Source organism: Ptychodera flava (genome assembly GCF_041260155.1).
Source record: "Ptychodera flava strain L36383 chromosome 3 unlocalized genomic scaffold, AS_Pfla_20210202 Scaffold_25__1_contigs__length_14229661_pilon, whole genome shotgun sequence".
NCBI classification, from domain to species: Eukaryota; Metazoa; Hemichordata; class Enteropneusta; family Ptychoderidae; genus Ptychodera; species Ptychodera flava.
Window position 1 is genome coordinate 10,981,360 of NW_027248279.1, and position 23,796 is coordinate 11,005,155.

General features: G+C 40.2%; 3 protein-coding genes and 1 long non-coding RNA gene across 5 annotated transcripts in view; 3 read left to right on the forward strand and 1 right to left on the reverse strand.

Annotated features, from left to right (window-relative positions):
* The window catches only part of LOC139125244 (centrosomal protein of 63 kDa-like), a 513,301-nt gene that overhangs the window by 214,376 nt on the left and 275,129 nt on the right, over window positions 1–23,796 (forward strand). For both annotated transcript variants that reach the window (XM_070691341.1, XM_070691340.1), the window contains exon 3: window positions 3,210–3,296. In XM_070691341.1, coding sequence (XP_070547442.1) covers window positions 3,210–3,296 — 87 coding nt within the window. The remainder of the gene's footprint in view (window positions 1–3,209; window positions 3,297–23,796) is intronic.
* Window positions 1–23,796, forward strand: part of LOC139125256 (angiopoietin-1-like) — a 220,411-nt gene that overhangs the window by 169,339 nt on the left and 27,276 nt on the right. The gene's annotated exons all lie outside the window — the stretch shown is intronic.
* LOC139125142 (tyrosine kinase receptor Cad96Ca-like) overlaps window positions 1–23,796 on the forward strand; it is a 213,783-nt gene that overhangs the window by 34,404 nt on the left and 155,583 nt on the right. The gene's annotated exons all lie outside the window — the stretch shown is intronic.
* Window positions 10,775–13,335, reverse strand: LOC139125331 (uncharacterized). Its single transcript, XR_011550199.1, has 2 exons — window positions 12,484–13,335; window positions 10,775–11,491 (listed from the first exon to the last, which is right to left on the reverse strand). It is a non-coding gene; the product is annotated as an uncharacterized lncRNA (long non-coding RNA).

The following is a 23,796-nucleotide window of genomic DNA, read 5'->3' on the forward strand; positions in this document are numbered from 1 at the left end:
CACGATATTTTCTTAGTTAACTAAATTCGCAGCAATTTAAATTTGTATACGATTTTTCTGTTAATTAGATTGAATTGGGCCAGTTTACAAAAATGACACTGCTTGAAGTACATTTTGTGGTCATGATAATGTTACAAGAAATAGAATTACTGTCAGATATATAATTTGCCTCATCAGGAGTACCTACTGTGAGTGGTCAGTTTGATGAACCAGGGGCTCAATTGCATATGTCATGTGACAGGGATCTCAATCATGGACGTTCAAGAGAACTACAAAAATTTGGACCGGCGAAAAGTGAAAGTCTCGGGAGAGAGCCAGACATTGATACCATTATGAAGGATGTTGATGTTGGGCATCAGGTCAGTTTGAGTAACACTTTTTTGGTATCAATGCTTCTATAAGCGACGTCATTATATGATACTTACCGTTTAACACATTGAATCATAATAATAATTAGATATGTCAGAATCCAAGCCAGTATACTCCTTAGGTCTATATATGAAAAAGACTCACTAAATACTTAACATATTTTCTTTTCTTTTTGACTACTTTAAGGATACAACGATTTAAGAGTTAATCACTTCAATTACATGAGATTGGTTTTATTACTATTTGTCCAATTTAAAAGTAGCTTCCTCCTGAAAATTGACATGACTTTCATTTTTAGCTAAAATTAACACAAGAGTTCACTTTTGACCAAATTTACTTCAACTTTTTGCTCTCACGATTATATCTAAGAAGTTCAAATTTTGTTGTATTATCTAGTCTAAAGAGACATATTTCAAGGAACCAAGGCTTGAAGATGGAGTGATTGAAGCTGGTGACATATCTGATGTTACAGGTGGAACAAAATCTTATGCTTCTGCTGTGCTCTTTTGAAACACTGCACAGATAAAAAATGGCTGACTTCATCAAATTAATTCTGAAATTTACAAAAGTCAGTCATTCATTCAAAAATTTTGAATACACTAGGATTATTTAGTGTCATAAACTTAATTCGATCTACACGACATCGTTGCACATCTACATGAATTTTTTAATTACATCATTATGGACGTATATATACATTCCGACTTAAATATATGATTGTACAAAAGTTATTGTTTATATAATTAAATTTTGGCTTCCAATTATCTTTTCGGTGAATTTTACTTTTATTCCTGTTATACATTAAATAATATGAGAATTGTCAAATCCAACGTATATCCTATAAGTTTTCGTAAAGGCTCGCAAACAAGATACTTAAAATCCAATGACTAATCATGCAAATTCCAAAAGGGAGGGGGCAGAATTGGTTAAATCAATATTACTTTGTATTGAGAATCAAGACAATCTATCAGACAAAATTTGATAATAGGATTTGAAAATATTTCAAATATCAGCATTTCTTCCTTACCAAAGTGACAACTGTATTATCTTAAACTGAAAAAGTTTAAGATGGCTGCCTTTGTAGCTAGATGAGAGCAGCGTCCTTCTTATTCTTTACTTTACTGCATTTCTTCATATAACAGATACACAATTACTAGCTTTCAAAACCATCAAAGCCTACAGACTCCTTCCATCAGCTGAGATGTACCTACCTACCATATTCAATGTTGACAACTACACAGCACTGAGAGGAGATCAGTGGGACTTCATACAATTCATGGTTAAGATGACAGAGAAGATTCAACACATCCTATCCACCAGACAGGAGATCTTGTCAGTGCTGGGAGTTAGAGAGTTCTTTGTCACTGACACTGACTGTGAAACACATGATTTGTATGGTAAGGTGTAGCTGACTCAGTAATGAATCTGGAAAGTTGGCAATCAACTGTATTCCCTTCACTTTGACTTGTTAGAATAAGCATTTTGTCATGCACATTCATTGACTAAACACGTCTTCTTTTTGCAGGTCTGGCAGATCAATTTCTCAAACACGGCAGAGCACCACTGTACATCAAATCATCAGCTAAACCCTATAGTCTGAGTGCTAGGAGTTTGATTCCATATAAAGTCAGTCACACACTGGTAGATCAGAAAGGTCAAAGGTCATTAGAGTTAGATCAGACAGACTGGCAAGAAGCATTAAAACTTGTACTGAAATATAGGGAAGAGGAAATCACTAAATTAAGGGGGAATTTAACAACAGTAGAAAATATGGTAAGGCAGCTAGAGAGTGAAAATACAGCACAGAACCAAGCTGTGCAAGAAAAGAAAAATCTAGAGTTGCAACTTAAACATGCGAAGCAAGAAGTAGAAATTGTACAGGGTCTGCTGAAGACAGAAACAGAAAAACTTCAAAGAGCAGAAACAGCATGTACAAAAGCTACATTAGGTTCAAGGCAAATTCAAAATAAGCTTACCATAGCAATGCAGGAAAAAAGTAACCTAGAGCAACAACTCGAAAATGTACAAGATATGAACAAAATACAGCAAACTGAGCTTGTTAGGGCAGATGAAATAATAACAAGTCAGCTTGTGAGAATTAAAGAATTAGAATCCAAAGGTAAACAAAGTGAGATTCCCAGAGTAGATAAGAGTACATGTACACCATCACTGCCTGAGAAGACTCAGGAACAGATATCAGAAGCCATATCAATAGGTAAGGTGATGAGTATGGTGCCAATGTGTTAAATGGAAAGATATGTGAGATCATTGTATACACTCTAGATATCAACTTTGCATACTCCCACAGGCAACCACGATGATTGCCATATATACAACCACAAACATGCTGCATTAATTAAACAGTACCGGTCTACATGTGAAATGCATTTCTGGTAATTTCAACATATTCAGTAGAGGTGGAAAAGCACGGTTTACATTAGAACAATATTAATGAGCTTGCTTTTAGTCAAAGACCAAATCTTTATATGAATATAATCTAACCTAGATATTATGCATAAAAGCTACCAAATGTAACACCATTATAAACTGGCTCAGATTTGTTGATATTCAGTTCCTTAGTGAGGAGACTAAGAAATGAAGAACTGCATTTTAAATGTATACCTTCCTGTTCTCAATATCATAAATGAGAGAACACTGATCAAAGTGTACCAGTAGACTATATTTCATATGATATACATTTTGATTGTCATTCATTTCTATGCATTAATACATTCATGCATGTGATATATCCTTTAATCAGCATAACCAGAATCTGAGATGAACCAACAGACAAAAGGGCTTCTGCTATGTTGGAATCACCATAACTGTTTTTGTTTCAGATAAAACTTCTTCCAGAGTTGAACCACAGCCTATTGGTGATACAGACTACATTGGTGAGAAAAAATCTGTTCAGGGTAAACATGGAGGTAAGACTTGGATAACTGAGCCTGAGTGATTGTTTGCATATAGAGAGTATTTTAGGCTGAAAGAGTATTTGTACATCATTTGGCAAGGTGGGCGAGTTCAGAGAACAGACTTTGCTAATCACAGTTGGTTGAATGGAAGGGTGAGATATCTCGTCACTATCTTAAACATTTGTCTTTGGAATTGATTGTACATTCTGTTGTGAGTTGCAACATTGACCTGCTATGCTTCCAAGGAAATGCATGCATTCATTATATTATCAACTGACAATACGTTCATCAAAGTTTTCTGAGTACAATGTTCAATATAGCAATTTTAATGACATAAAAATATTTGTACAATAACTAAAGAGTTGAAATTGAAGTTGAAGGGGACCAAATTACATCACAGATATTTTGTTATTTTGAAACAGGAATTTGCTTAAATTAGTCTCAATCAATATTTTGCATCATCAAGGAATATCATGCAATCAAAATCAATGTACAAGTGTCAGCTGTTTTCAACATCAAAGACTTTTTAAGAATTTATGTAAACTCCAGCTCAATTTATTTCTATGATATCACACAATCAGGCTAGCAATTATGTGTGTGTATGCTAATGGTAATATATTGTCCTCTAATTTGGCAAAACGAGTCACACAACAATGGTTATTGGACACACTGACTAACCACTTCAAATATATAATACAAAATCTTAATTTTTCTCATTTTTAATGTTTGACCTGTAACTCAAGTCCATTATCATTCGATCATAACGAAGTATAAATTACCATACCAATGGTAATTTATACTTAGAGTAAAACTTGAAAACAGGTCAGGCTGTTCATTTAACTTGAAGTTGACTGTAAACACAATCAAGAATAGATCTTTCCATTGTAAAGCTATGTCTTGTAGTGAATAACTGCGTGATGATCTTATTGCTTGCCATTAGAGTCTTCATCTGTGAACAAACCATAATGATCAAGGGTATTTAATATCTGCAAAGTTGATCCAAGTATCTCAGTATGAAAGATATGAAGTATGCTAATATCTACCTTTGAAAATCAATACCATCTGAAAGTTAAATTATCATAATTATAGGAATTTAGCTATTGGGCTAATTGTAGCCCATATACACTATTTAACGATATGTTGATGTCTGACTCAAGTTTACTGTTATCATCACCTCATTAAAATGTTCATCCTGAATTAGTCTAAAGACACAGGTCTGTGTATCTAGACATGCTTTCAAGAGATGAACAAGAGACTATGGGTGACATTAAAATCAACATTGTAAAGAAACGGCATCAAACATTAGATTATTTGCCCTCTAAGGAACCAGTGCTTCAGTGAATGCTGTGTACATGTAATGACACCTAAATCAACGACAAATTTCAGATAAAAACCATTCAGCTGAAAGAACTGCAATGTTGTATGATTTTACTTGTGCTTGAATTCTGCTAGCAGGATACTGATTATAAATTTATGAAACATAAATCTCTGTTATGAGAATGTTTCTTTGTCCTAGTACAAGACTACTAATTTACTTTCGGGTTTGTTACCCATGAAGATAGTTCGGAAGAAAAATAGTGCTGACCTTGACGTTTTGATACCTGCATGGATGCTTGTTAAGTTTGAACTTCAATGACAATTATTTTTGTAAAGATATTTTTTCTGCCTGAATCAAAATGCAGACTGTTGTGAATAATGGCTGAAGCATTCTGTGGTAATATGTGGAGTTCTAGGGCTAATAGAAATCATAACAATAAGCCTGAATTTTGTCAAAAACACCATTGAGGGCACTATTTTCATCGCTATCTAAAAATTTCCTTGGACTTGCCCACAAAAAAATTCATCAATAGCTAAGCTGACATCGACCTAACACCTGTTAAGAGGATTCGTGCCACTGAATTTTTTAAAATAGGAAAATTGAGCTCAATGTTACTGTGGTGGCCTATGGGGTATTAATTAGTGGTTTTGTGCCTCCTGATGTACCCAGAATGATCTGAATGACCTCATTCAGCTATTCCAGTACAACATCACCAGTTAAACTTGGAAGTGATCTGTTATTCAGTTCAATCATTTATCAGGTGATCACTATGGCTACAGAATAAAAAGTTGAGACAGAATGTGGCTATCAATTATCGTACTGAAGTTACATTCTGTATGTTTAGATGGACAAAGTCTAGCATGTATGACATGTTATCTGAACATACCCAGTGGAATGCCTCAAATTTATGCAAAATGTAGCAATTGGATTGTGAGACTTTTGATACTGATGATCTTTACTGAAACTGCATTATGTGCAGCATCTCAGAAACTTTTCGCTAATATTTTGCTGAATTTCATTGTCCTTATTATTTTCAAACAGCCAACTAAGTAGAGAATGGCACTATATTTCTAGACTCCTTCAGTTTCTGTAAATAATAACAAATTACCAATCACCTATAGCCTTGTAAGGCTGCACTCAAAAATGTTAAGGGGAATTTAGGGCTGAAGGGAATCGCGACATTAAATCTTCCTTTTTTTCAGATCCCCCTCAATACCCTCAAAAATTTTCAAGTCCCCCAGTCTATATGATCAAAAATTTCAAGTCTCTCCCCTAATTATCATATAGGCACAGTGAGTTGAATACTTTTTGCTTACCTTTTAGTTTTCAAACTAGAACTTCTTCATCTGATTTGCTATAACGTGAAAAACTTTCTCTCCCATGACAAGTTTGGTGATAAACTGAAAAAAGTAAAACATTATGTTAAAAGTTGAGAATGTTTACAGGTACAATGTGGTGTTGTGCAATGAGGCAATAGACATATCTGAGTAAATGAATATCTTTCTGTCATAACAATGATGTTCAATATCTCTGATTTTCATTGTACATCCAAACAAAAATTTCAGTAAAGTAGCTTTTGGATTCAGTGAAAAAGACATCTCTTTAAGGCAATGTGTGAACTACAAATTAATTATCAATCATAGTTAAAGTAGCAAGGTAATTGTGGGTAAAAACTAAACAGGAAGGTATGAGGCACTTTCTTAGAGTAATGATATTGGTAGTTATATGTTTAACTAAAGCAAAAATAAAATGAAGTCAAAGTAAAATTTAAATGTTACTTAGTCCATAGCTATGTTTGCAAAATTAGTGAAACTGGCAAGGAAGTATGCAGTTTGACCTCCTGTTTTGATGAACATTGCACTTCACAGGGGTCGTGTCCTTCAATGGAAAAGAAAAAACTAACCATTAAGAAGTTAAAGTGTATTTTATTGATTCTGACCAATTCTTCATTCATATTATGGCTGCATAGTCCTCTATTGTCTTTGCTGTACAGATTTAATGCATTATTAAATGATTGATGATTGGTGGAATGAAATGATTTCTGTTAACAGTGTAGAACCACCAGGAAATAGAATGGCCATGGATCTATTACAGAAAAACAAAATATTATATGTATTTCACCACTGGGGGCACTGTTCATAGTCCCCTCACTGCCACAGACAACAGCAGGTTTGCAGCAAAGTTTGGTGTCAATTATGGTCAAAGTGCAGAATGTGTAATGCATTCCTTGACATGAAAAATGACTTGTAACTGACAAATAGTGAATGTGATAAAAGACCAACTGCTTTTACTAGTGCTAGTCACTAATATTGTACTGAATTTGTTCCCTCATTGGAAATCAGTGAACAAGGACTAAACAGTCAGTTCACTTTTTGAAAACATAGATAACCAGTGATGAACTGAAAATGCTCACCTGTTTCATTATATATTACATTTATGTGCAAATTTGAACCTTTCCAAGATGTTTGCAACTTCATTGAAAGTGTTATGATAAACATAATGGATAATATTCGCCACAGATTAATTCTGAATCCAAGTATATATCCCCTATCAGGAAAGTTCATTAAACTATGCAAATAAGGAATTGACTGAAATGTTCTCATTAAGTATTGCAAATTAGGAATTGGCTGAAGTAAAAATGTCAAATGACTTTCAATATATCTCCCTATCATAGTATCTTTAATGTACAGACCTATATAATGTTCACAGCACTGTACACACTACTTACAGACCTGCCGGGTGTGTTCACAGCACTGTACACACTGCATACAGACCTGTGTTCACAGCACTGTACACACTGCATACAGACCTGTGTTCACAGCACTGTACACACTGTATATACAGACCTGTGTTCACGGCACTCATACACACTGCATACAGACCTGTGTTCACGGCACTGTACACACTGCATACAGACCTGTGTTCACAGCACTGTACACACTGCATACAGAGTTGTGTTCACAGCACTGTACACACTGCATACAGACCTGTGTTCACAGCACTGTACACACTGCATACAGACCTGTGTTCACAGCACTGTACACACTGCATACAGAGTTGTGTTCACAGCACTGTACACACTGTACACAGACCTGTGTTCACAGCACTGTACACACTGCATACAGACCTGTGTTCACAGCACTGTACACACTGCATACAGACCTGTGTTCACAGCACTGCATGTACACATACAGACCTGTGTTCACAGCACTGTACACACTGCATACAGACCTGTGTTCACAGCACTGTACACACTGCATACAGACCTGTGTTCACAGCACTGTACACACTGTATACAGACCTGTGTTCACAGCACTGTACACACTGCATACAGACCTGTGTTCACAGCACTGTACACACTGTATATACAGACCTGTGTTCACGGCACTCGTACACACGTACTGCATACAGACCTGTGTTCACGGCACTGTACACACTGCATACAGACCTGTGTTCACGGCACTGTACACACTGCATACAGACCTGTGTTCACAGCACTGTACACACTGCATACAGACCTGTGTTCACAGCACTGTACACATACAGACCTGTGTTCACAGCACTGTACACACTGCACATAGACCGTGTTTCACAGCACTGTACACACTGCATACAGAGTTGTGTTCACAGCACTGTACACACTGCATACAGACCTGTGTTCACAGCACTGTACACACTGTATACAGACCCTGTGTTCACGGCACTGTACACACTGCATACAGACCTGTGTTTCACGGCACTGTACACACTGCATACAGACCTGTGTTCACAGCACTGTACACACTGCATACAGACCTGTGTTCACAGCACTGTACACACTGCATACAGAGTTGTGTTCACAGCACTGTACACACTGTACACAGACCTGTGTTCACAGCACTGTACACACTGCACACAGACCTGTGTTCACAGCACTGTACACACTGCATACAGACCTGTGTTCACAGCACTGTACACATACAGACCTGTGTTCACAGCACTGTACACACTGCATACAGACCTGTGTTCACAGCACTGTACACACTGTATACAGACCTGTGTTCACAACACTGTACACACTGTATACAGACCTGTGTTCACAGCACTGTACGTACTGCATACAGACCTGTGTTCACAGCACTGTACACACTGTATACAGACCTGTGTTCACAGCACTGTACACACTGCATACAGACCTGTGTTCACAGCACTGTACACACTGCATACAGACCTGTGTTCACAGCACTGTACACACTGCATACAGACCTGTGTTCACAGCACTGTACACATACAGACCTGTGTTCACAGCACTGTACACACTGCATACAGACCTGTGTTCACAGCACTGTACACACTGTATACAGACCTGTGTTCACAGCACTGTACACACTGTATACAGACCTGTGTTCACAGCACTGTACATACTGCATACAGACCTGTGTTCACAGCACTGTACACACTGCATACAGACCTGTGTTCACAGCACTGTATACACTGCATACCTACAGACCTGTGTTCACAGCACTACACACTGCATACAGACCTGTGTTCACAGCACTGTATACACTACCTACAGACCTGTGTTCACAGCACTGTACACACTGCATACAGACCTGTGTTCACAGCACTGTACACACTGTATACAGACCTGTATATGTTCACAGCACTGTACACACTACTGTATACAGACCTGTGTTCACAACACTGACATGTACACACTGTATACAGACCTGTGTTCACAGCACTGTACACACTGCATACAGACCTGTGTTCACAGCACTGTACACACTGTATACAGACCTGTGTTCACAGCGCTGCACACACTGCATACAGACCTGTGTTCACAGCACTGTACACACTGCACACAGACCTGTGTTCACAGCACTGTACACACTGCATACAGACCTGTGTTCACAGCACTGTACACACTGCATACAGACCTGTGTTCACAGCAGGTCTGTATGCAGTGTGTATGTTGCTGTGAACACAGGTCTGTATACAGTGTGTATGTGCTGTGAACACAGGTCTGTATACAGTGTGTACAGTGTTGTCAACAGAAGTCTGTATACAGTGTGTGCTGTGAACATATACAGGTCTGTATACAGTGTGTACAGTGCTGTGAACATATACAGGTCTGTATACAGTGTGTACAGTGCTGTGAACACAGGTCTGTATGCAGTGTGTATGCAGTGTGTACAGTGCTGTGAACACAGGTCTGTATGCAGTGTGTGCAGTGCTGTGAACACAGGTCTGTATGCAGTGTGTACAGTGCTGTGAACACAGGTCTGTATGCAGTGTGTACAGTGCTGTGAACACAGGTCTGTATGCAGTGTGTACAGTGCTGTGAACACAGGTCTGTATATATGCAGTGTGTACATTGCTGTGAACACAGGTCTGTATACATGTGTACAGTGCTGTGAACACAGGTCTGTATACAGTGTGTACAGTGTTGTGAACACAGGTCTGTATGCAGTATGTACAGTGCTGTGAACACAGGTCTGTATATAGTGTGTACATGCTGTGAACACTGAGGTCTGTATGCAGTGTGTACAGTGCTGTGAACACAACTCTGTATGCAGCATTGCTGTGAACACACCCTTACCAAACCTGCAGACCTGCCAGATGGCTGTTGCAGATCTTCGCAGCTCGGCTGTAGCAGATCACTTGCAGATATCTGCAAATGGTCTGATTTTGTGCATATATAATTAGCTTTGAGCTGCAAATTGCAGCTCATGGGGCATGGTATGCAGATCAATGACATACATATGACAGCTCAAATGCAGCCCGTGACTTTTGACCTGCAGACATACAGCAGCTCATAGCAGACAACTTTCAGCCCATGACTTTTGACCTGCAGACATGCCACAGCTCATTGCAGACAACTTTCAGCCCATGACTTTTGACCTGCAGACATACAGCAGCTCATATTAGACCACTTGAAGACATATAACAGCTCAAAATGGACATTGCTCATTCACCATTATCATACTGCATGTAATGGGTCATATTTTATTTGTACACACAAAATATATTTATTTCTACCTCATGTCATGCTCACTTCAATGGCTCACAACAATACAACACAAGCAGCTGGAGATCCTCGTCACCCTGTTAGATAAATGTGACACACCTCATCAAAGTTACCATACCAGTGAACTAGCTCACACGTGAGTAAAAAAGATAACACCTGATGTAGGATGAAGAAACACTCATTTATTACTAAAGGTTACGGGAAAAATTGCATTGAATACAACAAAGGAAAAAAGTCTAAAACCTTTATGAAGCTAGCATAATGTTATATCAAAACTAGTACAAACTAGTCCAAGTTTACTGTCATGAACAACTGATGTTGGAGATATTGTGAGATGTTTACCTCAGCATTGTTTGATGAATCAAACTTCTGAGAAATTGTGAAGAGTTTATCTCAGCATTGTAAAATAGATCAAAGTTCTTGTAGTTTATTCAAATATTTCCAGTACTTATCAATTCCAACAAAAGTTATTCTGATGTATAGAATAAATATAGGAAGCTTTGAACAAATACCGGTAGTAGTAATGAAATTGAGATCCTCTATATGGAAAGGACATCAAACTATACATCAAGCAATACACATTCGTTTTGGCATTTAATGAGAAAGAAGAATCGCGAGGGTGTAATTTAAATAGATACAATTCACCCAGATGGACCATGGGAAATAAAAGTGTTACTTTATGTAAAATCACTTCGAAGCAAACATGTTTACAAATTCTGTTTACTCACTCAAACCAAGGGATTTCCATGCTGAAAAGACACAATGCTACATGTAGGGCTACGCTCTAAATTTAATCGCTCACGTGTTTGATACTTTTATAGTGTAAAACTGTGAAGTTTTCCTTCAACGTGAAGCCTTAATACCAGTCACAGATGAACTCTGAAATGATAGAAGAATGAGAAACACAAGTTACTGAAATGTGAAAATATATGATTTACAGTGCTTAAAGTGCAAACAAAAGGTTCACGTAGCTTTTAAAATCTAATGAGAATTTACATTAGCGAACTTATCAATAAGCCAGTTAAGGCCTGTTGATGAAAAAGATTTTAGAGAAGCAAGGCTGCAGGCTGGCAAAGACTGAACCATATTACAGTGTTTCATCTAGGATACTACACCAGGGTGGGGGGATTGTCCCCTTCCACTGGAATTTTCGAGGGGATTTTAAAATTTTGGGAACTTAACTTGTAACTTGTACGGGTTTATTTGCCCCGAAAAATAAGTTTGTCTGTTCACTGAATTCAAAAACAGGACGGTGGACCCATTGTGTGGGCCATTGACACCACAGTTTGCTTGTGACTTTCATTGCATGCCGTCTGCACTGAACACGTTTCTGTGACAATAAAGTCTGATTGTTCGTGTCGATTTTGCTATCAGAATTATTTTCAGAGTGTTATGGACATCCATACAATGCATAAAAACTTCTGAATCAGTTTGTCTCCTTTTCTCAATCGTACAGAGATAATGTGACACAGAAACCGTATCGGGCTAGGGCAATGAACTTAGTGAACGTACACGTAACTCTCAACTGGCAGGCTTTCATATGCAAAATCAGCGTACGGAAAATTTACGCGTGGTATATTGTTTCAACAGCATTTTCATGAAGCAGATCAAAAGCCTAGATGAAACACTGATTACATGGTGATCGAAAATCGGCAATTTTATTGATGACAATTGTGTTGGATTGACTGCATGTGTACATATTATTTCAGCACCCTGTCTTCTTGAACCGTACAATCGCAAATCGGCAGTTTTACTGATGCCTGGCTTGAACTTTGAAGCAACTAGATATCCTCGATATACCGAATGTAGTCTTCAGAAAAGTCTGTACAAATAAAAACCGCATATGAAGGAGATATGTCAAAGTAACTTACCTATAGTATCATTGGGATATCGGTATGCGGTTTGCAATGCCGTTTGCAATTGCAGGCAATATATCCATGGTTTGACGTCATTTCTCCTGACGGCGAGACCTATTGGTACGTTGAATATGTCGTCAAGTATACTCGTTCAATTTGCTACCATTTTATCAAAGTTTGGATACCGTTTTCGGCGAAATTTCATCCAAAGTTTAGCAAAGAAACATGACAGAGTAACCCTGAACACAGTCCCTCTACCCTGCAATACGTGTAGATTAACGGTCGATGTGTCTTGCCGCTAACACTTTGACCTGCGTGACCTGGGTCATTTAGCAAATCTGACCAATCGCGGACAACTTTTCACATGATAAATGACGTCATAATGCGTGATGCAGCCTAACCAACAACAACATGCAACGTACACGTTTTTCTCAAGGGTCTATGATTTGATGTTCGGACCTGTGGGGAGTAGCAAAAGTAGCGGTGCTCGGACCTACAAATATCGAAGGTAAAACGGAGCACAGCTTAACATCGAATGAACAATGATTCTGGCAACTTCTCATTGATGCACAGGGCTTTCCCGGCGTTTTTATATGTGTGCATATGCCCATAGGATTACGCTGATAGACTACATGTACACGTACACGCGTACTCGATCAATTTTCTGAGCCGAGATCGCAAAACGGACGCACGCAAATTTTAATTTGAAAATGGACTGAACTCATTAAATACCTGACCGTCCTTATAACTTCACTCTACTAGAAACGAAAACTCAACTACGGTGGTGCCTATATATATGCCTTGACTGGCTCATGTTTTGCTGCCAGTGAACTGTTTCGAGCTGCCATAGAGCTGTGACAATTGTAGTGTCAACAAGTTTTACTTCGAATGATTTTGAGCTGCATAACGGCTGTTGACCGATCGGCCAAGAGCTGCACAAGTCTGCGTTTCGTCTTCCAGAGACACTCGAATCTGCAGCAGACAAATGACAGCTCCAAACGCTCTCTGCAGATCTGCATTAAAGCTGGTTTGAGCTGTCACAGCTCTGAAACCGATCTGCTGCAGACAAATGAAGATCTGCACGTTTCCTACGGGCAGGTCTGTATACAGTGTGTACAGTGTTGTGAACACAGGTCTGTATACAGTGTGTACAGTGCTGTGAACACAGGTCTGTATGCAGTGTGTACAGTGCTGTGAACACAGGTCTGTATACAGTGTGTACAGTGCTGTGAACACAAGTCTGTATACAGTGTGTACAGTGCTGTGAACACAGGTCTGTATGCAGTGTGTACAGTGCTGTGAACACAGGTCTGTATGCAGTGTGTACAGTGCTGTGAACACAGGTCTGTATGCAGTGTGTACAGTGCTGTGAACACAGGTCTGTATGCAGTGTGTACAGTGCTGTGAACACAGGTCTGTATGCAGTGTGTACAGTGCTGTGAACACAGGTCTGTATGCAGTGTGTACAGTGCTGTGAACACAGGTCTGTATGCTGTGTATACAGTGCTGTGAACACAGGTCTGTATGCAGTGTGTACAGTGCTGTGAACACAGGTCTGTATGCAGTGTGTACAGTGCTGTGAACACAGGTCTGTATGCAGTGTGTACAGTGCTGTGAACACAGGTCTGTATGCAGTGTGTACAGTGCTGTGAACACAGGTCTGTATACAGTGTGTACAGTGCTGTGAACACAGGTCTGTATACAGTGTGTACAGTGCTGTGAACACAGGTCTGTATACAGTGTGTACAGTGCTGTGAACACAGGTCTGTATACAGTGTGTACAGTGCTGTGAACACAGGTCTGTATGCAGTGCATGTGTACAGTGGTGTGAACACAGGTCTGTATGCAGTGTGTACAGTGCTGTGAACACAGGTCTGTATGCTGTGTATACAGTGCTGTGAACACAGGTCTGTATGCAGTGTGTAAAGTGCTGTGAACACAGGTCTGTATACAGTGTGTATACAGTGCATATTACAGACCTGTGTTCACAGCACTGTACACACTGTATACAGACCTGCGTTCACAGCACTGTACACACTGTATACAGACCTGTGATCACAGCACTGTACACACTGCATATACAGACCTGTGTTCACAGCACTGCCCACACTGCATACAGACCTGTGTTCACAGCACTGTACACACTGTATACAGACCTGTGTTCACAGTACTGTACACACTGTGTGCAGACCTGTGTTCACAGCACTGTACACACTGTATACAGACCTGTGTTCACAGCACTGTACATGCTGTATACAGACCTGTGTTCACAGCACTGTGCACACTGTATACAGACCTGTGTTCACAGCACTGTATACACTGCATACAGACCTGTGTTCACAGCACTGTACACCTGCATACAGACCTGTGTTCACAGCACTGTACACACTGCATACAGACCTGTGTTCACAGCAATGTACACACTGTATACAGACCTTTGTTCACAGCAATGCAGTACACACGTATACAGACCTGTGTTCACAGCGCTGTACATGCTGTATACAACCATTATATTTTCACATCAGCACTGCACACATGTAATACATGCAGGCCTAGCTGCCCTGCACCAGATGATTATGACAGACTCCACTGGCCAAGTTACTGTTAATTTATATTTCCACCGTTTGACTGCATAGACTTTGTATAGAAGTATGTAATCTTAGAAATCACTATGTAATCTTGCTGAGACATACAGTATAAATATCAAATATTCACTTTTTTTACAAAAACATGGACAACAATACCTTTCATGTGTTGACAATTCTCTTCAGCTGAGCTCTTCCACAATTAGAAACAGCTAGTAGACTGTAAAAATTACTGAAACGTAGATGCATAATATTGGTCTCTTTGTGAGAATTTTTCTATAGAGGCTGAAATATAGAGTAGTGGCTTTGTAGCAGAAAGATGCAATGTAATTTTACATAGTTCATTCTGTGTAAAGTATATTAATGTACAAGTATTTAAATCATGTTTAAATTCTTTCTGAAAGGCAAGATATATTAAATGTACAGCTATGGATTTATTAAGTCTAATTACATCAAATTTACTCCAATTGTGTGTATTTTGTCACTGTCATCATGAAGTCTTAATTCCTCACCTTGTCTGGTGGGATTGCTCTTTGTTATGATCCTCAGATATAACATATTCATGAAACAAAATCATTATGTCTCAAAATCTTGACATTTAGATGTTCATAAATTCATAACTGAAACCCTGTACACAACAACTACTAAATTAGTACTTTCAGTAAACAGACAATCATACAGACAGACATCATTATGACATATAGCTTACATTTATGAAAATTACTGCAGATTCAGTTGGTTTACCTGTTTCAGTAATATACCAATAAAATCAACCTTAGTGTACCGGTAGACCTGCATTGATGGGTTCAACAATTCATGTTCAGTGTCAGTGAAGTCTGGAAGGTGAAGTGAAGGATTGTGGGATAAGACTATTTATATCATATGTGTATATGCGCATAAATAACATACCTGAACTCTTTTTCTTCTTGATTCTTATGTCTCTCAAGAAATGTTTGCACTCTCAAACTTATTCCTGTGTCTTTACTTTTAAACAGTAAAGACTTCTTTCTTATCTGACATGGTTTAGTAACAGCTGAAAAAGAATTCAGAACACCCATTTTAGCCTGGTAGCGCAAGAGTATATCTGACTCAGAAATTAATATCTGTTTTAACATTCATGTCCACTGTTTTGTAAAATTTGAATTTCCATTGTTAAGACATACAAATACTATAATTGTAAACAAGCTATCTTGATATTGTGAATGTAAAGAACTGATTGGAAAGTGTAGGGCACTATTGGAGATTTAAAGCGGCACTAGCTCCCACTTTGTAACATTTTTAAAACACATTTTTTTTAATGCCAACGGTCGATATTTGACGTGGCGACTGCGCGCGGATCGCGAGATATCGATAAAAACATGTCCTCAAAAAGTAAAAGTTTGAATTCCGGTGGCCCACCTAAATTCAGCTTCCGAACATCGAACGTTCGGCACTGGGGTCATTGTCAACTAAGCTATGGAGTACGAGTCTACGCTAACGCTGCTGTACGCCACAGTACCACCCGCGTCGGTGATCGGTCATGCCCCGTGGGAGAAAGCTGAGTCTTACTGACTAGGAGAAAAAACGGTAAACAAAGTTTGCTGATTCCACCAGAATTCGCATAGGTGACTAGCACAGATACGTGCGGTTGATACATAGCAGCCGCCGCGTGTTATGCACGCATACCACGCGGCGGCCGCTTTGTATCGAACCACGCGCAACTGTGTGGCAGACCACAAAATATTCACAGCACTGTACACATACAGACCTGTGTTCACAGCACTGTACACACTGCATACAGACCTGTGTTCACAGCACTGTACACACTGTATACAGACCTGTGTTCACAGCACTGTACACACTGTATACAGACCTGTGTTCACAGCACTTTACATACTGCATACAGACCTGTGTTCACAGCACTGTACACACTGCATACAGACCTGTGTTCACAGCACTGTACACACTGCATACAGACCTGTGTTCACAGCACTGCACACACTGCATACAGACCTGTGTTCACAGCACTGTACACACTGCATACAGACCTGTGTTCACAGCACTGTACACACTGTATACAGACCTGTATATGTTCACAGCACTGTACACACTGTATACAGACCTGTGTTCACAGCACTGTACACAATGTATACAGACCTGTGTTCACAGCACTGTACACACTGCATACAGACCTGTGTTCACAGTACTGTACACACTGCATACAGACCTGTGTTCACAGCACTGTACACACTGTATACATGCAGACCTGTGTTCACAGCACTGTACACACACTGTATACAGACCTGTGTTCACAGCACTGTACACACTGTATACAGACCTGTGTTCACAGCAATGTACACACTGCATATATACAGACCTGTGTTCACAGCACTGTACACACTGTAAACAGACCTGTGTTCACAGCATTGTACACACAGCATACAGACCTGTGTTCACAGCACTGTACACACTGCATACAGACCTGTGTTCACAGCACTGTACACACTGCATACAGACCTGTGTTCACAGCACTGCACACACTGCATACAGACCTGTGTTCACAGTACTGTACACACTGCATACAGACCTGTGTTCACAGCACTGTACACACTGTATACATGCAGACCTGTGTTCACAGCACTGTACACACTGCATACAGACCTGTGTTCACAGCACTGTACACACTGCATACAGACCTGTGTTCACAGCACTGCACACACTGCATACAGACCTGTGTTCACAGTACTGTACACACTGCATACAGACCTGTGTTCACAGCACTGTACACACTGTATACATGCAGACCTGTGTTCACAGCACTGTACACACTGTATACAGACCTGTGTTCACAGCACATGCACACACTGCATACAGACCTGTGTTCACAGTACTGTACACACTGCATACAGACCTGTGTTCACAGCACTGTACACACTGTATACATGCAGACCTGTGTTCACAGCACTGTACACACTGTATACAGACCTGTGTTCACAGCACTGTACACACTGCATACAGACCTGTGTTCACAGCAATGTACACACTGTATACAGACCTGTGTTCACAGCACTGCATGCACACACTGCATACAGACCTGTGTTCACAGCACTGCACACACTGCACACAGAACTGTGTTCACAGCACTGTACACACTGTATACAGACCTGTGTTCACAGCACTGTACACACTGCATGTATACAGACCTGTGTTCACAGCAGGTCTGTATGCAGTGTGTATGTTGCTGTGAACACAGGTCTGTATACAGTGTGTACAGTGTTGTCAACACAGGTCTGTATACAGTGTGTGCTGTGAACATATACAGGTCTGTATACAGTGTGTACAGTGCTGTGAACATATACAGGTCTGTATACAGTGTGTACAGTGCTGTGAACACAGGTCTGTATGCAGTGTGTACAGTGCTGCACATGTGAACACAGGTCTGTATGCAGTGTGTGCAGTGCTGTGAACACAGGTCTGTATGCAGTGTGTACAGTGCTGTGAACACAGGTCTGTATGCAGTGTGTGCAGTGCTGCATGTGAACACAGGTCTGTATGCAGTGTGTGCAGTGCTGTGAACACAGGTCTGTATATATGCAGTGTGTACATTGCTGTGAACACAGGTCTGTATGCAGTGTGTACAGTGTTGTGAACACAGGTCTGTATACAGTGTGCACAGTGCTGTGAACACAGGTCTGTATATATGCAGTGTGTAAAGTGCTATGAACACAGGTCTGTATACAGTGTGTACAGTGTTGTGAACACAGGTCTGTATGCAGTATGTACAGTGCTGTGAACACAGGTCTGTATGCAGCATTGCTGTGAACACAGGTCTGTATACAGTGTGTACAGTGCTGTGAACACAGGTCTGTATACAGTGTGTACAGTGCTGTGAACACAGGTCTGTATGCAGTGTGTACAGTGCTGTGAACACAGGTCTGTATGCAGTGTGTACAGTGCTGTGAACACAGGTCTGTATACAGTGTGTACAGTGCTGTGAACACAGGTCTGTATGCAGTGTGTACAGTGCTGTGAACACAGGTCTGTATGCAGTGTGTGCAGTGCTGTGAACACAGGTCTGTATGCAGTGTGTACAGTGCTGTGAACACAGGTCTGTATGCAGTGTGTGTTGCTGTGAACACAGGTCTGTAGGTATGCTGTGTATACAGTGCTGTGAACACAGGTCTGTATGCAGTGTGTACAGTGCTGTGAACACAGGTCTGTATGCAGTGTGTACAGTGCTGTGAACACAGGTCTGTATGCAGTGTGTACATGCAGTGCTGTGAACACAGGTCTGTATGCAGTGTGTACAGTGCTGTGAACACAGGTCTGTATACAGTGTGTACAGTGCTGTGAACACAGGTCTGTATGCAGTGTGTACAGTGCTGTGAACACAGGTCTGTATACAGTGTGTACAGTGCTGTGAACACAGGTCTGTATACAGTGTGTACAGTGCTGTGAACACAGGTCTGTATGCAGTGTGTACAGTGCTGTGAACACAGGTCTGTATGTATGCAGTGTGTACAGTGCTGTGAACACAGGTCTGTATACAGTGTGTACAGTGCTGTGAACACAGGTCTGTATACAGTGTGTACAGTGCTGTGAACACAGGTCTGTATACAGTGTGTACAGTGCTGTGAACACAGGTCTGTATACAGTGTGTACAGTGCTGTGAACACAGGTCTGTATACAGTGTGTACAGTGCTGTGAACACAGGTCTGTATACAGTGTGTACAGTGCTGTGAACACAGGTCTGTATGCAGTATGTACAGTGCTGTGAACACAGGTCTGTATATAGTGTGTACATGCTGTGAACACTGAGGTCTGTATGCAGTGTGTACAGTGCTGTGAACACAACTCTGTATGCAGCATTGCTGTGAACACAGGTCTGTATACAGTGTGTACAGTGTTGTGAACACAGGTCTGTATACAGTGTGTACATGCTGTGAACACTGAGGTCTGTATGCAGTGTGTACAGTGCTGTGAACACTGTCTGCAGATCTGTATGCAGTGTGTACAGTGCTGTGAACACAGGTCTGTATGCAGTGTGTACAGTGCTGTGAACACAGGTCTGTATGCAGTGTGTACAGTGCTGTGAACACAGGTTTGTGTACAGTGTGTACAGTGCTGTGAACACAGGTCTGTATGCAGTGTGTACAGTGCTGTGAACACAGGTCTGTAATGCAGTGTGTACAGTGCTGTGAACACAGGTCTGTATGCAGTGTGTACAGTGATGTGAACACAGGTCTGTATGCAGTGTGTACAGTGCTGTGAACACAGGTCTGTATGCAGTGTGTACAGTGCTGTGAACACAGGTCTGTATGCAGTGTGTACAGTGCTGTGAACACAGGTCTGTATACAGTGTGTACAGTGCTGTGAACACAGGTCTGTATGCAGTGTGTGCAGTGCTGTGAACACAGGTCTGTATGCAGTGTGTACAGTGCTGTGAACACAGGTCTGTATGCAGTGTGTGCAGTGCTGTGAACACAGGTCTGTATGCAGTGTGTACAGTGCTGTGAACACAGGTCTGTATGCAGTGTGTACAGTGCTGTGAACACAGGTCTGTATGCAGTGTGTACATGCAGTGCTGTGAACACAGGTCTGTATGCAGTGTGTACAGTGCTGTGAACACAGGTCTGTATACAGTGTGTACAGTGCTGTGAACAAAGGTCTGTATACAGTGTGTACAGTGCTGTGAACACAGGTCTGTATACCGGTACAGTGTGTACCGTGCTGTGAACACAGGTCTGTATGCAGTGTGTACAGTGCTGTGAACACAGGTCTGTATACAGTGTGTATACAGTGCATACAGACCTGTGTTCACAGCACTGTACACACTGTATACAGACCTGTGATCACAGCACTGTACACACTGCATATACAGACCTGTGTTCACAGCACTGCCACACTGCATACAGACCTGTGTTCACAGCACTGTACACACTGTATACAGACCTGTGTTCACAGTACTGTACACACTGTGTGCAGACCTGTGTTCACAGCACTGTACACACTGTATACAGACCTGTGTTCACAGCACTGTACATGCTATACAGACCTGTGTTCACAGCACTGTGCACACTGTATACAGACCTGTGTTCACAGCACTGTACACACTGCATACAGACCTGTGTTCACAGCACTGTACACACTGCATACAGACCTGTGTTCACAGCACTGTGCACACTGTATACAGACCTGTGTTCACTGCACTGTACACACTGCATACAGACCTGTGTTCACAGCACTGTACACACTGCATACAGACCTGTGTTCACAGCACTGTACGCACTGCATACAGACCTGTGTTCACAGCACTGTACACGCTGCATATACAGACCTGTGTTCACAGCAATGTACACACTGTATACAGACCTGTGTTCACAGCAATGCAGTACACACGTATACAGACCTGTGTTCACAGCGCTGTACATGCTGTATACAACCATTATATTTTCACATCAGCACTGCACACATGTAATACATGCAGGCCTAGCTGCCCTGCACCAGATGATTATGACAGACTCCACTGGCCAAGTTACTGTAATTTTATATTTCCACCGTTTGACTGCATAGACTTTGGTATAGAAGTATGTAATCTTAGAAATCACTATGTAATCTTGCTGAGACATACAGTATAAATATCAAATATTCACTTTTTTTACAAAAACATGGACAACAATACCTTTCATGTGTTGACAATTCTCTTCAGCTGAGCTCTTCCACAATTAGAAACAGCTAGTAGACTGTAAAAATTACTGAAACGTAGATGCATAATTGCATTGGTCTCTTTGTGAGAATTTTTCTATAGAGGCTGAAATATAGAGTAGTGGCTTTGTAGCAGAAAGATGCAATGTAATTTTGCATACTAGTTCATTTGTGTAAAGTATATAAATGTACAAATATTTAAATCATGTTTAAATTCTTTCTGAAAGGCAAGATATATTAAATGTACAGCTATGGATTTATTAAGTCTAATTACATCAAATTTACTCCAATTGTGTGTATTTTGTCACTGTCATCATGAAGTCTTAATTCCTCACCTTGTCTGGTGGGATTGCTCTTTGTTATGATCCTCAGATATAACATATTCATGAAACAAAATCATTATGTCTCAAAATCTTGACATTTAGATGTTCATAAATTCATAACTGAAACCCTGTACACAACAACTACTAAATTAGTACTTTCAGTAAACAGACAATCATACAGACAGACATCATTATGACATATAGCTTACATTTATGAAAATTACTGCAGATTCAGTTGGTTTACCTGTTTCAGTAATATACCAATAAAATCAACCTTAGTGTACCGGTAGACCTGCATTGATGGGTTCAACAATTCATGTTCAGTGTCAGTGAAGTCTGGAAGGTGAAGTGAAGGATTGTGGGATAAGACTATTTATATCATATGTGTATATGCGCATAAATAACATACCTGAACTCTTTTTCTTCTTGATTCTTATGTCTCTCAAGAAATGTTTGCACTCTCAAACTTATTCCTGTGTCTTACTTTTAAACAGTAAAGACTTCTTTCTTATCTGACATGGTTTAGTAACAGCTGAAAAAAGAATTCAGACACCCATTTTAGCCTGGTAGCGCAAGAGTATATCTGACTCAGAAATTAATATCTGTTTTAACATTCATGTCCACTGTTTTGTAAAATTTGAATTTCCATTGTTAAGACATACAAATACTATAATTGTAAACAAGCTATCTTGATATTGTGAATGTAAAGAACTGATTGGAAAGTGTAGGGCACTATTGGAGATTTAAAGCGGCACTAGCTCCCACTTTGTAACATTTTTAAAACACATTTTTTTAATGCCAACGGTCGATATTTGACGTGGCGACTGCGCGCGGATCGCGAGATATCGATAAAAACGTGTCCTCAAAAAAGTAAAAGTTTGAATTCCGGTGGCCCACCTAAATTCAGCTTCCGAACATCGAACGTTCGGCACTGGGGTCATTGTCAACTAAGCTATGGAGTACGAGTCTACGCTAACGCTGCTGTACGCCACAGTACCACCCGCGTCGGTGATCGGTCATGCCCTGTGGGAGAAAGCTGAGTCTTACTGACTCGGAGAAAAAACGGAAAACAAAGTTTGCTGATTCCACCAGAATTCGCATAGGTGACTAGCACAGATACGTGCGGTTGATACATAGCGGCCGCCGCGTGTTATGCACGCATACCACGCGGCGGCCGCTTTGTATCAAACCACGCGCAACTGTGTGGCAGACGACAAAATGTAGTCATCAGAGGCGGCTAATATTTTACACGTAAAAACTGATATCTATGTGGTATTGGTTAAAAATATAATAGAACTGATTGAGAATAATGAAAACGACAAAAACTAAGGAGAAGTTTTAAAAAGCTTACCTCAAGTGAAGGCATAATGCTGTATATAGGCCTAAAGTCTTCGCAGTGGGAGGTAAAATTGCGTCGTTCGAACTTATTATGGACTCCCTAGAATATCGTCAATCAGCACAACAACAAACCTTCGGGGGATTTCGGGTCATAATCAGAAACGATCGTAAAACTTCGGGATGTGAAAAATAAGCTCGGGAAATGACAGTTTTTATCGATATCTCTTGATCCGGGCGCAGTCGCCACCTCAAATTTCGACTGTTGGCATTAAAAACATGTGTTTTATAAATGTTACAAAGTGGGAGTGCCTCTTTAAGATTTCGAAGAATAATATTAAAGCAAATTAAAAATTTGAATCGCTGTGTTGGACAAAACTACTCATAGCAATGCCATGTAA